The 24,899-nt window shown below is 40.8% G+C and overlaps 1 protein-coding gene across 5 annotated transcripts in view; it reads right to left on the bottom strand.

The window, feature by feature from the left end:
• Nucleotides 1-19,557, bottom strand: part of Trappc8 (trafficking protein particle complex subunit 8) — an 84,162-nt gene extending 64,605 nt beyond the window's left edge. For 4 of the 5 annotated variants that reach the window (XM_060377633.1, XM_021664225.2, XM_060377634.1 and 1 more), the window contains exons 1-2: nucleotides 19,077-19,557; nucleotides 7,511-7,705 (exon numbers count right to left, since the gene is read on the bottom strand). In XM_060377633.1, coding sequence (XP_060233616.1) covers nucleotides 7,511-7,705; nucleotides 19,077-19,233 — 352 coding nt within the window. In that variant the 5' untranslated portion in view covers nucleotides 19,234-19,557. Of the gene's footprint in view, nucleotides 1-454; nucleotides 539-7,510; nucleotides 7,706-19,076 lie in introns of those variants that run through there. The other variant, XM_060377635.1, reaches the window with a different exon arrangement.
• Nucleotides 19,558-24,899: the final 5,342 nt, after the last annotated feature.

The following is a 24,899-nucleotide window of genomic DNA, read 5'->3' as shown; positions in this document are numbered from 1 at the left end:
TAAGAGCACTGGCTGCGCTTCCAGAGGTACTGAGTTCAATTTCCAGAAACCACACAGTGGCTCACAACAATCTATGAGGAGATCTGGTGCCTTCTTCTGACATGCAGGCAATACATGCAGACAAAACATTAAATGCATAGTAAATAAATTAAAAAGGGGGGGGGAATAGTATGTTTTTCCATTTTTATCAAAATAAGATACAGTTCAAACCAGACTATTCCAGGGCAATGTATAGATTTAGGAAGATACTATAATTAAAAAAAATAAACATAATAGATAATAGAGGATGAACAGGTAAAAGTTTAAAAAGTATCAGAAGACCACTTTCACATCTGAAAAATTAGAGACATGTTAACTTGGCACAAATATGAAAAAGACTGAGAAGGGGGGCAATGGACAATAGATAAGAATAACATAAGAACAATCTGGAAAAGAGAGCCATCACAAGAAATACCTGTGTATAACGAGGATTCTTTCAATTCCATGAAAGTGTCTTTTCAATTACTGTACCAAGGAACATTAGCTTTAATTGACCAATCTGATGAAGAAAATATGGCACTGTTAAGCCAGGCTTGTGAGGTAAATATCTAACATCTACTGCTTAAACAGAATGAGTGAAAAGTATGCCAACTTAGTCTACAAACTAGATGCAAACTTCTCAGCATATCTAAGCCTGTACTACAATGGATAAATCTACTTTTAAAATAGCCCCAGAGTAACAATCTGTCCTGATGGAATTTTATCCAAACTAATTTCCATATGTCGTATTTCATTCCTAGTTTCCTAAGACACAAAACTAAACCTAAGCTCTGAGGCTGTGGCTTGGTAGTAGAGTGCATATACTCAGCATGTGCAGGGCCTGTGGCCCAATCCCCGGCAGCCAGATAAACTGAAAATTGACATCTTGAAAAAACAGGGAGAAGCTGGAGAAATAGTTTCTGTTGGTTTACCCTAACAGTTGGGTAAAAAAAAAAAAAAAAGAAAGTCTAAACAGTTCAGCCACAGTATCTGCTTTTAAAAAGAAAGAGCATACAATACTCTTGAGTACAAATGCTGGTATAGCTTTAATCCAAGTAATATAATTAAATAAGTTTCACAATCAAACAATAACTACACTACACTAGGCCTATTAACTATCCAGCAAAAGCCACTTTAAGAAAGAACTCAAAACTAAATCCATTCCCATAGCTAAGAGAACAATTTTTAAACATCCATCTCTAGAGAAACTAAATGGCCCCAAAGAAAACAATTACATATAATAAATACTGTAAACAAAACACCTCCAAGTTTACACAGCCTTACCACAAAATAAAGACGTGACTAGTGAGTTTTCTTTGTGCCCAGAAAGGATCGTCTTAACACCTCAATGTCAAACAGGAAACAAGCTTTTAACAGATAGGAGGAACTTTCCATGAAAAGGACCAAACAGAAAAAGTGTGAAAGAGAGAAAAGACACAGAATAAAAGAAAATTGAAAAGTAAAAAGCCACTAATAATTAATTAGAATTCACTTATCAATGAGTTAACATTCTTAAAAAAAAAAAAAAAAGGAAGCCCTGGCTATCCTGGAACTCACTATGTAAACCAGGCTATTTTCAAACTCAGATATCCTCCTGCTTCTGCAGGAATTAAGAGTACACACCAATACACCTGTTTTCTAAGAAATATCATTTTTAAAAGACAGTGAACAGTAAATTTTCAATATAAAAGCCAATATAAAGCAAAACTCTTCAACATTCATAAAAATGATCAGGGGCAGTGGTGGTATATGCTTTTAATCCCAGTACTTGAGAGTCAGAGGCAGGCAGATCTCTTAATTTGAGGCCATCTGGGTCTACATAGTGAGTTCCAGGATAGCCAAGGCTACACAGAGATACCCTGTCTTGAAAAACCGGGGGGGAGGGGGGGCACACTATAAAGTGATCAGAACACTGAATAGTCATTCAGATTCTACATCCAACTAAGAATAGCTCTGGGAGCAAAAAAGTGGAGAACAATTTCAAATAAAGAACAATTCAAGAACGTTCACAATACCAAAGACCATGCTAGACCAGCTGGTTACAAGTGCTCACTGCTGGGAGCTCAGAAGCCCTAAGTAGCCCAACATGCATTTGAGACAGCAGGGCAAAGAACTTCTGAGTTACTTAAAGCTGAGAAAAAGTAAGTTTCTTAAGATAATAGCAAAAGTATCAGGTAAACCATCAGTCAAGTTTAAAATACATTTTCATTTCCTTCTCGAAATTTTTATCTTAAAGGGCTAGAAAGATGAGAATTAGCTATTTCTCCAGAGGACCCAGGGTCTGTTCCCAATATCCACATGGCGGTTCACAACTATCTGTAACTCCATCCCAGAGGATCCAACAGCCTCTTCTGGCCTCCACGGGTACTACATACATGTAGTACATACACATACATGCAGGTAACATAACCCATACAAAACTTTTTTAAAAAAAAACATGCTAAGAATTAAAAAAAAAAAAAATATCTTCTATACACCCTTCTCAGAAAGCTACTAGGGAAGACTCCTCCATCAAATCAAGGAAATACATGAAAAAAGATGAGAATGAGTCAAGCTGGCTATTCTTGCCTATAATCCTAACGCTCATGAGTCAAGCAGGAGAATTCTGCCCTGAGTTGGAGGAAACACATGCGGGGGGGGGGGGGTAAGGGAGAGAGAGAATAAGAGAAAGAGAGGTGGGGAGAGTGAGTTGAATGTGGCTAGCTGGTTCAGTAGGTAAAAACACTTGATCCCTGATGCAAGCCTGATAATGAATTCATGATCCACACAATCCACAAAAGATCCTAACGAGATGGTCCTCTGAGCTCCATAAATGTGCCATGGAACATGGACACACACACACATTCACATTATGAATGATGGTGATAGTAATAAAGTATAAGAGAAGGAAAGAAAATCTGTAGGATTACAACTGTAGAAAGTGCCTTGGAGAGTCATCAGAACAAGACAGGTGTAGATAAATAGTTTTTAACTTCTGTGTTGTTACCTTTCACCAATGAATGTTCTTACACTTACTTCCTTTGAGACAGAGTCTTAGTCTGTATAGTAGGCTGGCCTGGAACAATGTAGTCCAGGCTGGCCTTGAACTGGGAGTAACCCTAAGCCCTGCCTAAGTGCTGAGGTTATATGCATGAGCAGCAATTCCCAGCAGTCTTTGGACTCCTTTTCCTAACCACTCCTCTTTTTCCCAGCTTGGGGTCATGTACACACTATGCATGTGTTCTTTCACTAAGTTATACTCCTGACCCAAAAAAGTCTGAAATTATACAATAAAAATGAATGGATATGACTCTTTGGAGAAATAAGTACATGTAGTAACAAAAATATTTAGCCCCCAAAGCAATTTTCATCTCCCTGGGGAATGATACCATCCTCACTGGAGATACCAGCGACAGAGAGAGAAAAGACTCTGGAAGGAATCTTGATGAGGAATTACTTGAAAACTGACCTGACAAATTCAAAATCTTACTCAGGAAGGTTGAGAGAATACAAAGAACTCTGAACAAAATGATCTTAAAGATGATTACTAACACACACACACACACACACCCAAAAAAGAGAATAAAAAAAAAAAAAAAAAGAAAGCCCTAGGATAAACTATATTTAGAAATAATATTGTGAACAGGGAATATTAACCAGAAATTATGGAAACTACACTAGGTGATGCAGAAAACTTAGAGTAAATAATTACCCCCTTCCTAAAAATTACCTAAGGCTTTATTAATTGTTTAAATTAACTAAAAGTCCTTATTGTTTAATTAGTTAAAACTGATGAAGACATGGATACCAACATATAGATGTTACTTATAAAGGTGTGGTGGCTCACACCTTTAATTCCAGCTCTCCGGGAATAGAGGCAGGTGGATCTCTATTAGTTTAAAGCCAGCCTGGTCTACACACGAAGTTCTAGGCCAAGCAGAACTACAAGTGAGATCCTGCCAAGACAGACACACAGACAGAGAGGAAAAAAGGCTTAGAAAATGTAACAGCAGGCTAGTGTAATGGCTCGGTACCTAGAGGCATTAGCTGTCAAACCTTACATCTAAGTTCAATTTCTAGCACCTACATGGTAGTAAGAAAAGAGCAATTTCCACAAGTTATCCTCTGACCTCCACTCTTGTGCACTCATATAGATACATGTAAATAGACACAATAAAAGAAATTCAGAGGAGCTGGATGGATGACTTAGCAGTCAAGAGCACTTGTTGCTCTTGCAGAAGATCTGGGTTCAGTTTCCAGAATCCACATGGCAGTTTACAGCCCCAGTTCCAGAGGATGAATGCGTTCCTTTGACCTCCTTGAGTACCAAGCATGCACATGGTACACAAACATACATGTTACCAAAACACACACATAATAAATTTAAAACTTTTTTGAGAAAATATAACACCATAAAAAACAATAAAGAATCTGGTATGGAGGAGAACAGAACTGCTTCTTTCTGTCTTTTAAGTAATCTATGTGTGTGTGTCATTGTTACCAAGTTTTAAAAAAATGTCGCAGGGGACCTTAGAGGTCAAAAATACTTTCAGTAAAAAAAACAGATGTTTCTACACCAGAAAGCCTGGGTGGAAGATCAAGAGTTGGAAGCTAGACTGAGCTACACAGTGAGCTAAAGGTCAGCCTATCACCCTAGGAAACATACTGTGGTAGTTTGAGTGAAAATGGGCCCCACAGGTTCACAGATTTAAATTCTTAACCCCTAGTTGGTAGAACTATTTGGGAAGGATTATGAGGTGAGGTCTTATTGGCAGTGTGTCACTGGAGAGGGGTGGGAGCATTGTGGATTCAAAAATCCATGTCAGGTACAGTCACTCTCTGCCTCATGGTTGTGCCTCAAGATGCATAGCTCTCAGCTACTGCTCCAGTGCCATACCTGCATGCTTGCTGCCATGCTCCCCAACATGATGGTCAGGAACTCATCCTCTGAAACAGTAAGCAAGACCTCAACTAAACACTTTCTTTCTTTTATAAGTTTCCTCAGTCATGGTGTTTTTTCATCGTAAAAGAAAAGCAATTAAGACACTTAGCAAGACCCTGTCTCCAAAAACAAAAACAAAACAGTAAAAAAAAAAAAAAAAAAAAAAAACCACAAAACCTCAAAACTTCTTTCATATATGATAGACAATTCCTCTTTGTACCCCTTAGTCCTTTGGCATACCAGATAAGCCATCTCTACTACAGTCATTATGGCTGTAACATTATAAATCATGGTCCACTATGATTACTGATTAATGATGGTCCTTTACTACATTATAAAGTATGCCTTATATATTTCTCTGTATCATGCAAAGTGAACAACAGAAAATCAATAAATTTGAAAACCTAATGTTAAGCTTAGCAATGCAGGCCTGTCAAGAAGATGAGACAAGAGGACTGTCACAAGTTCCAGGACAGCCAGGGCTACACAACAAAACCCTGTCTCAAACAAACAAAAAGAAAAAAAAAAAAAAAAAGAATGAGAGAGAGAAAAGGAAGGACCGGAAGGAAGGAAAAGGAAAGAAGGAAGGAAGGAAGGAAGGAAGGAAGGAAGGAAGGAAGGAAGGAAGGAAGGAAGGAAGGAAAGAAGAACCATATAGAAAACAGATTCAGAGAATCTGCAAGTAGTTATACTCACCTAAAACCCTAGCACTTAAAGGTAGAGGCAGGAGGATCACAGAGTTCAAAAGCACCATCAACTACACAGAAAGCTTGAGGCGTTTCCTCAAGAAAGAACTGTGAGGCTGGGAGTGGTGGTGCACGCCTGTAATCCCAGCACAACTGAGAGGCCAGCCTGGTCCACACAGGACCAGCCAGGGCTACCCAGAGAAATAGTCTCGAAAAACCAAAGAGAAAACACACACACACACACACACACACACACACACACACACACACACACACAAAAGATGAACTGGGTGTGACGGCACACACCTTTAATTCCAAGGCTAAGGAAGAAGAAGAAGTGCATCGCTGTTGAATTCTCAAAACAAACAAAAAATATAACAATGGGGTTGGGCAGAGAAGAGAACAAGGAAAGGGAAGAAACAGAGAGAAAGGGGGGAGGGGAAGGGGTTCGAGAGAAGATCAGACCAGGAAGGAGAGAACAGGGAAGGGGATGGAAGTGAAAGAAGAATGGATCTAGTCAGGTTCATGTTTTCAGATGAAACAAAGCCTCACAAAGTCAGTGGCCTGCTTCAGTCCCCGATTAACTCAGAATTTATGGTATGAAAGCTTAACACACTAATATCTGAGTACTGAGTTCTTGACTGACTCCTACAACACCGATGACCAAAAAAAAAAAAAAAAAGACAAAACAAAAAACCCAAAACTCAAATTCTACCATTTCTCAGGTAAATCTTCAAAATTTTGCATCACATTAAAATACATTGTGCCAGAAACAGATTAGCCATGAATCTAAAAATTCAAATTCTTTTAATTGGTATAGCCGCTCAGTGGGCTCAATGACTAGTATGTTTAAGGCTCTGGAACAAATTCAAGCACTATAAAATAAAAAATTAAATGAAATTATCAAGTTAATCCATGTTGCTGGAATTAAAAGTAATGACAAAGAAAGGTATGTCAGACTAAAACACAGTAATTCTACACATATTTTTATGCATACAAATTTAGAGACCAAATACCATGGTAACCTACAAGCTGCCACTAAGTTCTTTGTATATGGTAGAAAGATTTGTATTCGTATTATTATTGTTAGTGAGGGTGCATGTATGCCACAGAGCCTATGTGGAGGTCAGAGGACAACTTTGTACAGTCAGTTCTCTTCCACATTCCCATGAGATCTGGGACTCAAACTCCAGTTGTCAGGCTTGCATGGCAAACACCTTAGCAGCTGAGCCTTCACTGGTACAGGAAGATCTTTAGCTATATAATTAGGACATGTAAGTGTCAGAATATCAACTGTATCAGCCTACGAAAATTTATGCTGTTTTTAAACAATTTTTAAGAGACTGAGATTGTAACTAGATGACATATTTTTAACACTTTCCTTTTAAGAATTCACTCCATGTATTTTTAATAAGACTTTTAGACACCGGAAACAAATAACATCAAATATTAACTCATTCTACATATTCATACATTATTTTCCTTATCAGTCTTATCCTGAAAACATGTACTTACTACCTAAACCGGTTTAAAGTATCTAAACTATGTCTTTATACCTATTTTATAAACATTTCCACTTAACACCAAGCAAGAGTAAAAGTATAACATGCTTTTCATTTAATAACAGTATTAAATTATATAAAAAACCTGTTATCTACTGTTAGTTTCCTCATGAAACACTGATTACCCTAGGTTATTTACTACAGGTGCTGGACTAAAACAAAGAAGTTCCTGGAATGTCTTTCAGCACCGCTCTTCAGGCCCAACTCCAACACCCTGAAAGCACTAAAATGTTTGGTTAAAGGGTCTCCAAGGTGGAGAATTATTCTCCTAATTTAAAAAAAAAAAATTCATTTAAGAAATCATAACAACATTTGTTACATACCACTGATGTTAAGGTCATAATCTCCCGCTGTAATCACATTAGCGACTAATCCTTCTGCAGGCTGGCTGCCAGAAACGACATCATTCAAAAGCTTCCCAATGGCTCCCGGCTGAGGTGGCTGGGTGACAATGTTGCTTACTGCTATCTTCAAATTTTTAATTATATGCAGTTGATTATTAGGATCTCTCATGTGAACTTTTAAAAAAGAGAAAGAAATTTTAAATTAACTTTGTATAATGCATCCTAAACTAAAACTGAGTTAATGGTTTTCAAACACAAAAGGAACTCAAATCAGAAACTAAGAACTAAAAGAATATTCTTCCAGAATACAACTGGTTTACATTTTCCCTTACAAACCAAAAGAAATACCTATTAATCATATACTCCCTTCCTCTTTGCCAGCACATGCCTACAATCCCAGCACCTGAAAGATAGAAGCAGGAGGATCAGGAATTCAAGCCCACCGCTACAAGAGACTGTCTCAAATAGGAAACCATTCCTTCTACTCACACAATGCTACTGTTCACAATTTCTCTATCGGTCCTGTTTCCCCTGCATTCAGTGTTGTCCAAAACCACCACCTATAAAGTCTCAGGCCCCTTTATGGCTTTTTGAGGCAGGGTGTTTGTATGAAGCATGAGTGGCCTTGAACGTACAGTGATCCTTCTGCCTCCAATGTGCTAGGATTCCCCACAAACATTTATACAACCTGGCTCATTTATAATTTAATCAGTTACAAACTACATTCCTTATACTTCCTCAGAAACTTCAAAAATTTTAAAGTTAAAAACATAAAAGCTCATCAGATGTAGAAAACATACCTACAATCCCAGAATTCAGAAGGCATAAGCAGGAGGATTATTTTGAGTTCCAAGGCAGCTTGGTCTACATACCATGTTCCAAGCAAGCCAGGGCTGCACACATTTCCGAGGCAAAGAAGAAAAGACTATAAGAAATTAAAATATTACTCAGGTATTGTGGCTCATACCTGAATTCAAGCACTTCAGCAGCTCAGGCTAGAGGAATGCCTTGCTATAAGTTTAAAGCCTGCTCAGACCACAAAATGAGGTAGTTTCAACGAAAAATTAAGTGATAAATAATAATAAAATATCAAGATAGCATATGCCATAAATATTTGCCTCATTTTGTAGTCTGGACTGGCTTTGAACTTATAGCAAGGCATTCCCCTGGCTTGAGCTGCTAGAGTGCTTGAATTACTGGCATGAGACACCAGAGACATCATAATAGAAACAAGAGAATCCTGGGATACTTTACAGGCCAGCTAGATGTACATGCAGGGGTGAACACGGAGGTCCTAGTTCAAATAAGGTGGAAGGCAAGGACAGACACCCAAGATTTTCCTCTGCCCTGCACACACACATGCCATGGGCACACTTATGTACATGTATACACAAAGATTTAAAAAGATGACAAGTTTGCATGTGCTAGCTGAATAGTGAAGATGAGTACTGTATTCTCTGTATTTGTTTATGATTGTTTTTTTGTCATTTGTCAGTTAAATATAGACAGACCTCCCTCAATAATTAAAACTTCCCAACTGTATAATTATGACATAGAAAAGGGGAAAGGGAAAAGGTGGGGAGAGAGAAAAAATAAAGGATAAATAAAATAAAAATAGACAACTGCCAGAGTACTATGTCACACCTCTGAAATCTTTAGGAACATATTTTGCATGTATTTTCCTTATTGTTGGTTCCATAACTGTCAAATACTATAAGCAACCAAATATTTAGTAAACCTTTCTTTGAGATTTGGAAACAATGCTATAGTTTGCTTATCCTACATACCCCAGGCCCTGTATACAAACTAGAAGCATACACTCACACACACACACACACACACACACACACACACACACACCCTTCAAAACCATGGAGATGAATTAATTACCTAGTTATATCAACATAGTAATAGCTGTGATGTTAATATTGTCAGCTTAACAGGCTCTAGAGTCATCAGGAGGCAAACCTGAGTAGGCCTGACAGACAAGGAGATTCTAGATTGGATTCAGGGAAGTGAGAGGCCCATCCTAAATATGGGCTGCATCACATCATAGGTTCAGGTCCTGAGCTGAACAAAAGGGAAAATGAGCTGAGCATTCACTCATCTCTCTGGTGACTGTGAATGTAAGGTTACCATCCAGCCTCCTGTTTCTGCTACCATGTCTTCCGATAATGGACTACACCCTCAAACTGTCAAAATAAACTTTTCCTCTTTAAAGATGTTTTTATCAAGCCAGGAGCGGTGGCACACACCTGTAATCCCAGCACTCTGGGAGGCAGAGGCAGCTGGATCTCTGAGTTCCAGACCAGCTTGGTCTACAGAGTGAATCCAGGACAGAAATGACAGGCTACACAAAGAAATCCTGTCTGGAAAAACCAAAAGGTCATAGCAATGAAGAGAGTAACTAACAGGACACTGATAGCAGAAGCAGAACTTGTGTTGAAGAACCTGACCATGTGATTGATTGCGAGGCTTCTGACACTCTTCACAGAAGAACATCGAAAAGCTTAGAGCTTTGGGCTTTAGAAAGCCACAGACTGAGGCTGGAGAGATGGCTCAGCAGTTAAGAGCACTGACTACTTTTCCAAAGGACCTGGGTTCAATTCCCAGCACCCACATGCAGCTCACTACTGTCTCTAACTCCAGGATCTGATGCTCTCACACAGATAATGCACATAAAATAAAAATAAATAACTTATTTTAAAAAGAAGAAAGAGAGAAAGCCTTAGAAGGTTATAAGAGTTTAACAGGCCATTCTGGTGGGAATTTGGAAAATCAGATTGCCAAGAAAAATATTAACGCTGGAAGCCTTGTTTACAGGGTTTCAAAGAGGAAGGAGTCCACTCGGAAGTAGGTTAGTGGCATTCCTGTTAAATTCTGACCAAGACCTGGTTTCCTCTGCCTTTGGCCTGAGAACTTCAGTGAGATCAAGTTCAAAGGTAATAAACTAATTTAGTTGGCTGAGAAAAATTTAAGCCAGATATCGTCCTGCATTCAGGCTGTGTCCTGATTACTGCTTACTGCTTTTACCCAGGTCTACAGTGACAGACAACAAGTGAAGCAAAATGATGGGAAAATGTGCCATTTGTTCGGAAAAGGGAATTTAAAGCTAAAGACAACATGTCAGCAAGATGATTCAGCAAGACATTTTCTGCCAAGCCTGAGACTGGTTTGATCCCTGGACTGTAACATTTTGGAAGGAAAGAACCAACTTACAAGATCCTCTGACCTCCACACATGTGTGCGTGTGTGTGTGTGCGTGCGTGCGTGCGTGCGTGCGTGCGTGCATTCCAGACAGGCCACAATGGTAAGAAAGAAGATGTAATCCTATAGATAGACAGACAGACAGACAGACAGACAGACAGATAGATAGGCAGGCAGGCAGGCCACATTCCAGAGAAACCTATCTCAACTGAAAAGCCAGGAAAAGTGCCTAGAGAGCAGCTTCACCCTTTTAGTACTACTTGAGAAAACCCAAACTCCCTTAAAGGAGTCTAAACAATGCTGCTGAAAGAGTACCCTGCTCAAAAACAACTCCCCAGAGTCATCTTGGAAGGCACAGAGAACAATTCAACTGTGGTCCAGGAGCCTAAGTACATCTCAAGCTGGCAGCACTTGGCATCATACACATGGTACCAGCTTTACAGGCATGAAAGTTGAAACAAGTGTTAAGTGGCATGGAAGACCATGCCAAGGTTCTAAAATGCCCCTGAGGCAGGGCAATATGTGACAGGGTTGGATCCCCCACTGTGTGAAGCAGGGAAGTGACAGCCTAAGCTGCACTGGGAGGTTCTGGCATGCCACGGAAGGCCGGGAAAATGGGGCATCTGCTGAGGAAAGCTACAGGAATGGGGTGAAGCTGCTTGAAAGCCTGTATGAGCTGCAGGTGGCGGATCAGGAAGGGTGGGGCTACGCAAGCCATCTGGAACACAAGTCCAGAAACCCAACAAGGAGTTTATGATTTGATGTTTGCCCTGCTGGGCTTCAGGGCTGCATCAGTCCAAACTGTCCTTGCTACACTCTCACTCCTCCCTTTAGAAGTGAAGTGTTTATTTTATGTCATACCATATTGGAAGTAGGTAGCCTGTTATGTTTGTTTTTTTTTTTTAATAGGGGTTTATGTGAAGACATCACCAGTTTCAGAAGAAACTTTGCACTTAACTTCAGAATAATATTGTACTGTTAAAAGCTTTAAGGGCTTTTGATTTTAGACTGAATACATTCTATATTATGAAGTACCTTTATGTGTCTATAGAGACAAAAGGTAGAAGGTTATGGTCTAAAAGTGATATATTTGGGCACTGGAGAGACAGCTCAGTGGTTAAGAGCACTAGCTATTCTTCCACAGGGCTTGAGTTTGATTCTTGGCATCCACACAGAGACCCACAATCATCTATACCTCCAGTCCCAGGGGATCAGTCAGCCTCGCCTAATCTCGAGGGCCCTGAATGCATCTATGTGTGCATAAACAAACTTACAGGCAAACAGTCATAAACATAAAATAAAAATAAGGATTAAAAAATTTTAGTGATATATTTGGATATCAGGTTGACAAGGGAAAGACAGATGAGTGGCAGTCAATACTGACAATCAACTTGACAGGATCTCCGGTCATCTAGGACACAAACTTCTGGGCCTGACTCTGAGGGAACTGATAGACTGAATTAACTAAAGAGGGAAACCCCACTCTGAATATGAATGGCACCATCCCATGAGCTAAGGTCTCAGAAATGAAGAAAAAGGAGAAAGATGAATAGCAGTCTCTGCTTCCTAACTGCAGATATGACCAGTTAGCTGTGTTCCTACTGCCATGCCTTTCCCACTATGATGAACTGTATCCTAAACTAAATAAGTCAAAATAATCCCTTTTCCCTAAGTTGTTTTTGTCAGGCATTTTGTCACAACAATAGAACAGTAGTAAGAACAGTGCTAAAATGAAATGCTTTTGGTTTGGGGTGTGTCACTCATAAAGGTTTAATCCCTGGATATCAAAAGGAAAAAAAGGAAAGTTTGTAAGTAAAAGATATTTAACCTAAAAATGGATTATAATGGTTATAACAAAAAAGTGGAGGCAAGAGGATCAGGAGTTCAAGGCCAGCCTGACCTACACAAGATCTTATCAAGGAAGAAGACAAAGAAGACAGAAAAAGGAAAATGAGGAAAAAGGAATGAGAAAGGAGGAGAAAAAGTAAGAAACAAACAAAGACAACAAATCAGACAAGCCGAATTTCAAAGGCATTTACTAGGCTTATCTGACGAACTTCCAGAATTCCATTCTATTATTTTAATCATTTAAATAAATTTGGACAATTTCAACCATTTCCAAAACTGTAATTTAAAGTTAATGTATAAAATGAAAATTTCTTGACATGTCTAAAATGATAATAAAATGCTATTTAAAATTATTCCATTAAACAAACAGTAAGGCATGGTTAACTCTTTGAAATAGATGACCAATACAAATTCCTGAAAAATTATTACGGACTGAAGACACAGCTCAGTGGTACACAACTTTTATGTTGTTTTTATTTTCTTTTATGGTGGTGAGACTAAACACAGGGCTTTATATAGGCTAAACAAGCATTCTATAGCTGAGCCACATCCGTAGCCCTGCTACTCTTTTTTTTTTTTTTACTTCTTATTATGTTATTCATTAAAATATTTCTTTTATACAATATATTCTGATTATGGTTTCCCCTCCCCCTATTCCTCCCAGCTCCTCCCCTCCAACCCAGATCTACATCCTTTCTGGATTTAGTTAGAAAACAAATAGACAGCTAAGGAATAAGTATAAAATACAACAGATGATTTAAAAACAAATCCAAAAATGACAAAACAACCAAACAAGAAAAAGAACCAAAGAAAAAGGACAAAAACAAACAAACAACAAAAAAACTGCCTATAGAAACAGAGATACACATTCTCACACACTAAAATCCCATTAAATAAACAAAAACTGGAAGCCATTATATGCAAAAAACAAACTAAAAGCCCTAACTTACCAGTATGAGACAAAGAACATCCAAAGACGCTTTAGAGTGTGTTTTGTATTGCAGCTCTAGCATTCTTTACTACAGAAAACACGCGTTCCCTAGCATCATAACATCCCAGCTCAATTTCAGCACCACAGAGAGTAAGCTCTAGGATTATAAAATGTTTAAACAGTGAATGCAAGTTAGGTCTGGAACACACACCAAGAATATATGCAAAACCATTTAATTGTGCTTTATCAATATATTCAGCACATTTAAGTCTTTTTAGTTTTTAAAAACATGCAGGAAACCTTAAATGCCTCTCCAGCATCTGATATATATGCATATGAAGCCTAAACGCTATTTTCAAAGTCCTATACAAATACAGTACTCAAAATTCTTCTAGCAACCTTCTTTTCACTATATTTTTAAACTGTGTTTTTCTCCTGAACCTAAAGATAGGTCTACTGCATGACAGTGTACTAAGCCAAGTTTGATCTCAGAAGTCAGGACAAATCAAACAAACCTGCAGACCACAAATAAAATCTAGTCTCCTTTATATGTTTACATTCCTTTTTCTGAATAAAGAAATTTTAACTTGGACTAGAGAGAGGTTTTGGCTGTTCTTCTGGAGGACCAGGGTTCAATTCCCAGTACTCATCTGTATCTCCAGTTTCAGGGGATCCAAACTCTTTTCTGATCTCTGCCAACAACAAACACATGTGGTGCACAGACAGACGTGCTGGCAAAAACACTCATACTTATGAAATAAAAATAAGTAAATCTCTTCAAAAATACAATTTAGAGCCGGTTGTGGTGGCACAGGTCTTTAATTCCCAGCATTTGGGAGGCAGAGGCAGATGGATCTCTGAGTTTGAGGCCAAGCCTACAAAGAAATTTCCAGGAGAGCCAAAGCTACACAGAGAAACCCAATATTAAAAAACCAAAATAAGTAAATAAGAGAATGGATGAATGAATGAATGAATGAATGAATAAAATTTAACTTGTTTTAAAACTTGGATCCTGAAATTTTACTGCCTAAAGTGATAGTCTTAAGACTTACTGCCTAAGGGGGTTAAAAAAAAAAAAGCTTTTAAGAGTCTATATTTCACACAACAGACACACCATGAAAGAAAAAAATTCAAAATTTTATTTATTGCCATCAACAAAAAGACAGTTTGGTTTTCACCAACTTGTTGTTGGTACTGTTTCTGATATGAAGAGATTTATTGTACAGAGATGAGGTGAAAAAGAGGTAGAGAAAGAAAGATAAAGACAGTGGGAGAGGCTAGAAGAGAGAAAAAAGGGGAGTGGGTGAGACACCCCAAGAAAGTCTGAGAAGGGGAGAGAAACCAAGGCAAAGAGAGCTCACCAAATTTTTAAATATAATATTTTCTATTAACTCTTTGAGTATTTCATATTTTGATTATTTTTCATATTTATATTTCATATTTGATTATACTCAAATACTCCACCTCCCTCAACCCCTCCCACATGTACCCCCAGCCCCTTCATAACTTCATGTTCTACCAATATTTTTTTTAATTTTATTTATTATTTATATAGTGTTCTGCCTGCATGTATGTCAACAGGCCAGAAGGGGACAACGATCTCATTAGAAATGGTTGTGAGGTACCATGTGGTTTCTGGGAATTGAACTCAGGACCTCTGGAAGAACAACCAGAGCTCTTAACCTCTAAGCCATCTCTCCAGTCCTCTACGAAAATGTTTACATAGCAACTGAAGTCTATATCTCAATCACCTTGAACTATATCTTTTTCCTCTTTTTTGAGTGTTTCCCTATATAATTCAAGCTGGTATCAAGCAAGCAATCCTGACTCAGCCTCTAAAGTAAAAGGATTATAGACATGTATCATGAGAGCTTCAAGTTTTCAAAAATTTATATCAACTCACATAAAACCTTATATACTACAAACTCAAAGATCTGCCAAAATGGCCTTACTGAAGAACTCAAGACTGCCTCATATTTACCACTAGAAACAAAATCTAAAAGCCCCTTCCTGAAATTCAAGCTTCCCCTCTTGCAGGCATCTCCTCTGCATTCTGAACTCCTGAAGACAACTTTCCTGCTGCTCTCTGCTAATCACTAGACTACAATTTATACCTTCTGACCTAATCATTGGATGGCAGTCTTAACTGCAAACTTAATCTCGGAAAACTGGGCGTGCCACTGCAGGGCTATCTTGATTGTGATGGTTCCTCATTATGACTGCAGAGGGAACTATCTACTTTAAAAAGATTCTGGACTATATACACTGGGAAAAAGATAGCGCTAGTTTGAAATCATCAGTTTCCTGATTGTGGATGCTGACCAGATGCTTCAGGCTCTTGCTGCCTTCACTTCTCTGCCATAATAGACAATACTTTCAACCATGTGCTAAAATAAGCCCCTTCTCTCCTAAGCTGCTTTTGTCAGAGTATTTTACCACAAGAAGAACAAGGGGAACTAAGACACCATCCCACCCTCATTCCTTCCCCATCTCCTGAAGGAGCTGAAGGAGCAGTGGTTGCTTTTTCCTCACTACCATCTCTATGTCAGCCACCTCACTATATCCCTTCCTAATCTTTCCTAGGCTGCAAAGAGAAGGAGAAGTGGACAGGTAGTTCCGCCTCCATCACTGCACTGTCCAATGATGGCAGCGCCACCACAGAAGAGTTCTTAAAAATGCACCTACTCGAAAGAAAGGATATTTAAGTGTAAACACACCAAATTTAAAAAAAAAAAATTGCAACAGGGCTGGAGAGATGGCTCAGTGGTTAAGTGCACTGTCTGCTCTTCCAAATGACCCAGGTTCAACTCCCAGTACCCACATGGCAGCTCACAACTGTCTGTAACCCCAATTCCAAGAGATTTGACACCTTCACACTGTTACACATTAAGTTTACTTTATAAAAAAAAAAATTGCAACAAAAAGAATGCAAAACCTCCATTTATTAAATACGTATTAAAATAAACCTGCCAAAACTTTAGAAGGACATGGGTTAAATAACTAATATTACTAAAACTAATCCCACCAGGATGGGGAATATTCCCAAATAGGGGGGAAAATGGTTGTTAGTGCAAGAGGTACCAAGTTCAATTTTCAGCATCAAAAAGAAAAAAGAAAACATCTTCATTTGCCATTTTTTTCTTTATAAATTTTATCATACCTACCAAACATTTAACTATATACGTGAGGCCTGATATGGTGGCACATGCTTATAATCCTAATATTTAGAACATAGAGGCAGGAAGATCAGAAGTTCAAGGCCAGCCTGGTTACAGGAAACCTTGCTCTCCAGTATAAATAACTAATTTTAAGCACTTCCAGAAGATTAGATGATCGATGATTCAGATCATAGTACCTTGAGTCACACTGCCTGTTTTCAAATCTTTGTTAGATATAAAACTTCAGATAAGCTACCATTGATGATCTCAATGTCATCAATTTTAAAAGAGCAACAATGGCTAGACGGTGGTACACACTTGTAATCCTGGCATGAAGCAAGCTGAAGTAAGAAAATCACTGTGGGCTGGAGGTCAGCCTGAGCTAATAATGAGTTTAAGGCCAGCCTGAGCTATATAACCAACCCTGTACCAAAATAAAAACAGCAATAATAAATATATGGTATAAAAAACAAAAGACTCGATGACTAAAAGAAAAGCTGCATGAAAGAAGCCTAAAGTATTAGCATTATTTCCTTTTCTTATTTTTTTAAAACCTTTTCTCTCCCTTTTTAAAAGAGATTTTTTATGTACACCTGCATGGCAGGAGAGGGCACCAGATCACATCATAGATGGTTGTGAGCCACCAAGTTGTTGCTGGGAATTGAACTCAATACCTCTGGAAGAGCAGACAGTGCTCTTAACCACTGAGCCATCTCTTCAGCCCTATTTCCTTTTCTTAACACAGTAGGAAAGAGCACAGAGAAAGTCAAACTGATCAGGGCTAAACCACACTTGGGAGTATACTTAAATAAAAATTTTTAACTTTTAAAAAACTGTGTGGAAGGGGAAGAGGACCTCCCCTATCAGTGGACTTGGAAAGGGGGAGGGAGGAGATGAAGGAAGGAGGGTGGGATTGGGAGGGAAAGAGGGAGGGAGCTACAGCTGGGATATAAAGTAAATAACCCAGATTAACATAAAAAAATAAAAATTATTAAAAAAAAAAAAAAACTGTCTGTGGGGCTCAGCTTGATCCCAGGAGAGAGGAGGCAGATAGATCTCTGTGAGTTCAAGGCCAGCCTGTCTACAAAGTTCAGGACAGCCAGGGCTATTTCAAAGAGAACCCCTGTCTCCAAAAACCAAAATAAATAAATAAATATATAAATAAATGATAGGTAGGTAGGTAGGTAGGTATAGATAAATAAAGTAAGTCGGGGGGGGGGGTTGCCTTGGATTCCCCCAGAGCTAGAGTTACAAGAAATTCTGAGCCACCACACATGGGTGCTAGGAATGAAACTTTGGTCCTCTGCAGGAGCTTCATGTGCTCTTAGTCACTGGGCCATCTCTCTAGGCTCCTTGAATAAAACTGTACGTAAAATTTAGTTTTTTCCCTAATTTAAAAAAAAAAAAATCAAAGACTGGAGAACGAGCCAAGAATGGTGGCTCAAGCCTATAATCTCAACACTCAAGAGGTTTCAACAGAAGAATTGCCTAGGGTTTGAGGCCTGCCTAGGCTATATAGTGAGTTCCAGACCAGCCTGGCCTAGAGTGAAATCCATCTTAAAAATTAACAAACATAAAAAATAAAGCTGGATAAAGCAAATAACTCTTAAATATGAATACATTTCTCATGATTAACTATCAATATGAAAAAAGCAAAATGTTTGAACTGTTCCAGCCCTATAAATCTAGGTAAGTTGATACATCTACATTGTTAGCTACAATTTATCCTTTCCTTTTCTTAACTTTTTTTTTCTCTCTTTAGATAGGGTCATATGTAACCCTGGCTGGCCTCGAACACCTACATAGCCCAGAAAAAGACTTAAAACAACTTCTTGCCTCTACCTCCAAAGGCTAGGATCGCAGGTGTGCACGGGTTATGTGGTGCTGAGAGTCTTTATTCGTGCAGTCTTTGCTACTTCCTTGAGATTGGGCAAACTACAGTGGAGCTAAGAAGCTGTTTTAATGGTCGAAAGTAAAAGAGTCACTAGCCAGAGAGATGTTTGGTGACCCTCAAAGGCTAGAGGAATGTCATGAACAAGATAACTTGGAAAGACAGATTTAATACTCGATGGGGGGCTGGGGGGGGCATGACAGATCGTCACTCTTACACTCCGTTTTGGAGGCTGCATCTTCCCATCTGAACCGTACAGTAAGTGCCAAATCCTGTTGGGTGGCTGATAAGAGCAGTCTCGACACTCAAAGTTTATCTTCGCGATTTCATGACCCGGTTTGTCCAAGAAAACCGGGCAGTCAGGAGCGCGCGGTCTTGACAGACGCTAGCCGGCCCTCACCGGGCCGCAACCCCGGCCCGTCGCCCCTCTAGTCCTCCACTCGCTCCCAACTTCCTTCTCTCAGCCCTGGCTCGGCTTCAGCCCGGGGATCGAGGAAGGACACCACGTACCTTCGGAAGTGAGGCGAGAGAAGGGCTTGAGCAGCTCGGCGAAGCTGAGGTGGTTGAGACGGGTGAGGCGCTCGGCTTCGTCGCTGCACAGCGCGGCCACGCAGGGAACGAAGGAGTCCGGGATGAGCTCCTGCACCGACTGCACGCACTGGGCCATGGCCGCAGCCGGGCGCCCGGCCTCCGCCCCGCCTCGGAGCCGAGCTTGCCGCAGCCGCCGCCGCCTGCCCAGCCGGGCGCGGCCCCACTCCGGAGCCTGCAGCCGACTGCGCGTAGCCGCCGCCGCCTCGGCTTTCAGGGCCTGGGCCCGTCCCTGCCTCCGCTCAGCGCTCTCCGAGGCTTTGCATCCCACCCTGGCAGGTGGGGACTCCGACCACCGCCGCTCGGTCCTCCCTACGGCAAAGCCTTGGTCACTGTCCGACAGGAACCGCCATGTTGGACCGAACCCTGACCCGCCGGCAGTACTCCTCCCGGCAGGCCCTGCGAGCGCCCCTCACGTGACTGTGTCAAAGACGCGGTAGGGGCGGGGCCGGGACCAGATGACTGAGAAACAGGGGGCGACGGAAGCCCGTCGAAGGATTGGAACCGGAAATACTGTGACGACTGGGTTCCCCCGGCTGGACGGGGGCGGGGCATGGGGCGGGAGGGCGTGGCCGGGCGTGGCCTGCGCTCTGTTTTGGGACAGGTCCTCCAGATCCGGCCAGGCAACTCTGACAGGGCGATGGCTGTTCAGGCCTACCTGACCCTCTTGGTGTCCCCAAAGATCCCATGTGCCTGCAGGAAGCAACCGCTGCAACTTCGATCTACTTTCTGACCGGTCCTTCCGCCTTTCCCTTGCTAGGCAGCAGCTGCTCGAGGGAGTGTGGACGGCCGGGTGCCTAGGGGTTCCCTCTGCAGGGGTCCAGGACGCACTGTGAATCCTTTGAGCATCTACTTGCTCTTAAAAGCGGACTGCCATGTATGTGCTCAGCCACAGAGGAGGAAAGTGTGCTATTGAAGGTGCTTTAGTTAGCACGGGATGTAAGAGGAAACTGCATTTCTCTGGATCACTGGGAAAGGATATCTTCAAATGTCTTTTTTTTTTCTTTCTTTTTTTTTTTTTTAAGACGCATGCTAGGGCGTCGTGCACTTGTCTCTCATACATGAAGTTCTGGCTGTCTGGATGCCTTGTAACTCCAGCTCCAACCTACTAGAATTACAGGCTAGCACCACCATGACAGGCTCCGCCCCTCCTTTTCCTTTTTAGACTATTTACTTCACGAGGGTGGAGCACTTATATACTGTGTGGATGGCTATTCTTGCCTATTTCAGATTTCTCAGCCTCCGTAATCACATGAGCCACACCTACATAACTAAAAGGGAAATACCAGAGGCTTGCCACAGACTAAATGGAGAACAGAGAGTTTTACCAGACCAAAGACCGCATCCTAGAGCTGGCCATTGGCAGAGGCATGTAGATCTCTGTGAATAGGCCATCACTCTGGTCTATGGGGCAAGTTACAGACAGTCAGAGCTGTATACAGTGAGACCCTGTTTCAAGAGAAGAAAAAAAAAAAAGGAAGGGGTCTGTTTTCTTCCTATCCTGCTCAGCTATTGGCAAAGGTTGTTGTTTTGGGGGGGAGGGATTCAAGACAAGGTTTTCCATTTGGCCTTGGTTGTCTTGGACTCGACTCGCTTTGTAGACCAGGCTGGCCTTCAACTCACAGAGATCAGGCTGCCTCTGCCTCCCTGAATGCTGGATTTCAGGCCTGCAGCACACCAACTAAGCAAAGTATTACTTGAACTTAAAAGAGATGACATTAGAGTGGGCACCTAAACATGCTTTTTTAAATACAGAGTCTGATGATGTATCCTTAGCTGGCCTGGAACTTGCTTCGGTAGACCCAGCTGGCCTCATACTCAGAGATCTACTTGCTTCCTGAGTCTGGAATTAAAGATGTGAGCCACTATGCCTAGTGTTAGCAGACTTTTTAATTAAGAGTTTTGTAACGTCAAAACAGAAGTTAGCTGGGCGTGGTGGTGCACTCCTTTAATCCAAGCCCTGGGGCGGCAGAGGCAGGTGGAGTCCAGGACAGCCAGGGCTACACAGAGAGAAACCCTGTCTCAAAAAGCACAAAAATAAAAATTAAAAAGAAGAAGAAGAAGAAGAAGAAGAAGAAGAAGAAGAAGAAGAAGAAGAAGAAGAAGAAGAAGAAGAAGTTGTTAATGGGGCTGGAGAGGTGACCCAGTGGTTACAAGCAATTACTGCTTTTTCAGAGGACCTGAGTTCAATTCCCAGCACCCACATCAGGTGGCCCACAACTGCCAATAAGTCCAGTTTCAGGGGGGTCAACGCCCTCTTCTGACTCCGAGTACAGGGGTACCCTTGTGTGCACATGCCCACACTAAGGCATACACACACATGTACATGTAAATGAAATAAAGCTTGTGACAGATGCCAGTAATTCCAACCAAGTAATACCAGACGCGGTGGTACACACCACACTCCCAGCACTCAGGAGGCAGAGGCAGGTCAATCTACCTGAATTCAAGCCAGCCTGAATAACAAATGAGTTCCCAGACATCCAGGGCTGCACAGAGAAACCCTGTCTCAAAAAACAACAAGAATTTTCAGGCTGAAACCCTAGCTGGGGAAAAAAAAAAAAAGTAAGCTGGACATAGTGGGACATGGCTGTCATCCTGGCACCAGAAAAGTGAAGGCAAATAGATAGATGTCATCTTCAGCTACATAGCAAGTTTCAGGTTAGTCTAGAAACATGTGACTCCATATTTAACAACAACATCAAAAAGTATATCTAGGTAGCAGTAACTACATGTGTAATCCCAGCAGCTGCGAGACAGAAGCAAGAACATCAGCACAAGTTCAAGGCCAGCTTGGTTTATGTCGTGAAAGACACAAACCAAGCGTGTGGCTGACACCTGTGATCCCAGTGTTTGAGATTCTGAGGCAGGGTGACTTCTACAAAGCCTAGGGTACATAGGACCCTGTCTTTAAAAAATGAAAAGAAGGGTTTGGAGAGATGGCTCAGTGGTTATGAGCACTGACTGCTCTTTCGGGTTCAATTCCCAGCACTCACATGGCAGCTCACAACTGTCTGTAATTCCAAGCTCTGACACTCTCACAAAGACATACATGCAAACAAACCACCATTGCACATAAAATAAAAATAAATACATGTAAAACATGCTGGGAATTTAGGTTGGTGGTAGGACACTTGTCTCTTATACATGAGATTCTGGCTTTGATCCCCAACTGATTTAAAAAAAAAAGTAAAACAGAAGTTAAGATTATCCTAGCTTAAAGGAGTAGAGGAGAACGATAGCTCAGGGAAAAGAAGGGTGTGCTACAAGCATAACCCTATGTTGTAGGATATTTGATCTCATTGTGAACCCCAAAATTGTGAAATGTAAAACTCTGTTTCCTTGGTGTGGTTGAGCCCTATCACACACCTTTATTCCAAGAACTTTCTGTTTATTGTAACCTGGTGATAATGGGGAGGTTCACCCTGCCCTAGCACACACTTTTACTTCAAGAGCTTTCTGTACACAGGATTTAATAAAGCTAACCCTAGGTCAAGAGGCAGAGCAAGAAACTAGCCGACATAGATTAAAGAGTAGGAGGGACTTTAAGATGAGGAGTGTTTAAGACAGCATGGAGAAGAAGAAAGCACTCAAGCTCTGGTTTTAGCAGGCTTCAGCTCTCAGCTCCCTGGCTTTTTGGACTCTGAGCTAGCAAGCCTTTGGCCTTGGGTTTGGTTTTTTTGTTTTGTTTTGTTTTGTTGTTTTGTTTTTTATTGTTTGTTTGGTTTTTGTTTTGTTTTTGCTGTTGTTGTTGTTTTGTTTTGTTTTGTTTTTTTGGCCTTCTGCTCCTGGGCTGTCAGCTGAGCTAGTGAGCCTTTGGGTTTTTCCATCCAGACCTGAGCTGAGAAGGAAGGCTAGCTGGTTATTTTTTCTCCCTCTGTGAGCTAGTAGGTTTTCACCCTAGCATCTGGCTCCTGAGCCTTAATTAGTAAAATAGAACAGTTGGGATTTTCCTTCTTTCAAACAACATTTTGATGCTCCAAAAAGTGGCACAACCCTAGAGACAGAGAGATCACTCCAGCTTCGAACAGAGAAGCCATCAGATTCAGTAAGTCATCTGTGAAGTCTTCTAGGAGACAGTTAAGGACGGGAACTACTGTAATAGAAGACTTTAAAACCATGTTTAGTGCTACTTCAGATGGCCTAAAAATAGAAGCATTAAATGAAAAGCTAAATAATATAACTAAAATTAGCTCAGTATCAATTATGATTATGATCATTTTGATTATGATCATATAAATTATGATTAATATCATTTTGTTATTTTTTAATTTATTCTTCATAGTAAATATGGCTTTCTGTACTTGATCTAAGAAAAAACTTTAAAGAAACAGGGTTTTACAGTTCATAGTTTTGGGGTTCACAATGGGATCAAATATCCTGCAACAACCCCAGGCTTCATCAACAAGAGTCTTCCCCTTGCATCTCTGCTTCTGTCTTCATTCCTCTGGAACCCCTTACCCCAATGTAGGGCTTGCCCACATGGCCAGACTCCACACTCTCATTTTAACATATTCATTCCCAGCATCAGTTTTTCCCCAGAGGATGCTTGCAATTTGTCCCACTCAGACCATTTGCCTTTCCTTGAGCCACTCAAGTTCTGGGGAGATTAGCTATTAGTCATGTTCATAGCTCTGCTCTTCTAGGAAGGAAGACAGAATTTATGACTCTCAAAATAGAGATGGGAATGTTCACCAGCCAAATATGAAAGTCACACCACAAACTAATCATTGGCTTCTCTCTAACCACACATAGCCTTCTTCCATAGCTGTGATTTTAAGAATGCCTCTATGTAATAATTATCCCTTTTACTACTGAAAACAGACTCATCTTTTACCTAAGGCAGCCGTGCAGAAATCTTCACAGCCACTTCCAACCCAGGGATCTCTGGGTGTGCTTTTTCATAATCTGTGACCAACAGCATTCTGTTTATTTGCTTATTTTGAGACAGGCCTGGGCTGGCCTCCAACTCACTGTATAGCCAAGGATGACCTTAAACTTCAGGTGCTCCTGCCTCCACCTTCCCAGTGCTAGGATTCCTCCATGTGGTGCTAGACATGTAAAGCAAAACTTCATGCATGCTAGGCAAGCATTCTAACAACTGAACTACATCCCAGACCCTAATCTACTTTCAAATTTCATTACAGATGTTTATTTATTTGTGTTTGTTTACATGTTCACACACACACACATGCAATTATACATATGTGGACGTCAATAGACAACCTTCCTCTCCTTCTATGTGTGGGTCCTTGCAGGCATTAGTTTTCAAAACTCTTTTATTTGCTTTTCTTTTATCTTTTTCTCCCCACTTCACCCCAATCCCTTCCAACATCTCAACACCTGGTAGGAGAGGGAAAGGGTTAGTGGGAGAGGGGGCACAGTTCTCTCAGCTGCTTCCTACTGGTTAGGGTCATCAGATTCCTTGGGGCCAATCCAATCCTCATTTCAGGAGATCTACAACTTCTTGTCTCACCACAGCAACCAAGAGCAGCAAGGGGGAAGCAGGAGCAGCCTTGTTCTTTCTCACAGCTCCCACACTCTCTGGGCTCTGGCATTTATTCTTTCCAGAGTCCTCAGATTTAAACTACCTGCAGCTGTTAAAGAGCTCCTCTCAGAGCTTGCACGAGGAAAATAGTCTGCTGCTGTGGACCATCTAATCAGTCCCACATCCCACATCTGGGACCAAAACAAAACCATGTTTATATCCACCACAGGTCTTGGGAATAGGACTCAGGATATCAG

The sequence above is a fragment of the Meriones unguiculatus genome, chromosome 2 (genome assembly GCF_030254825.1).
Source record: "Meriones unguiculatus strain TT.TT164.6M chromosome 2, Bangor_MerUng_6.1, whole genome shotgun sequence".
Taxonomy (NCBI): Eukaryota; Metazoa; Chordata; class Mammalia; order Rodentia; family Muridae; genus Meriones; species Meriones unguiculatus.
Note: the sequence above shows the minus strand (reverse complement) of the source record. Positions and strands in the feature narration are given on the sequence as shown.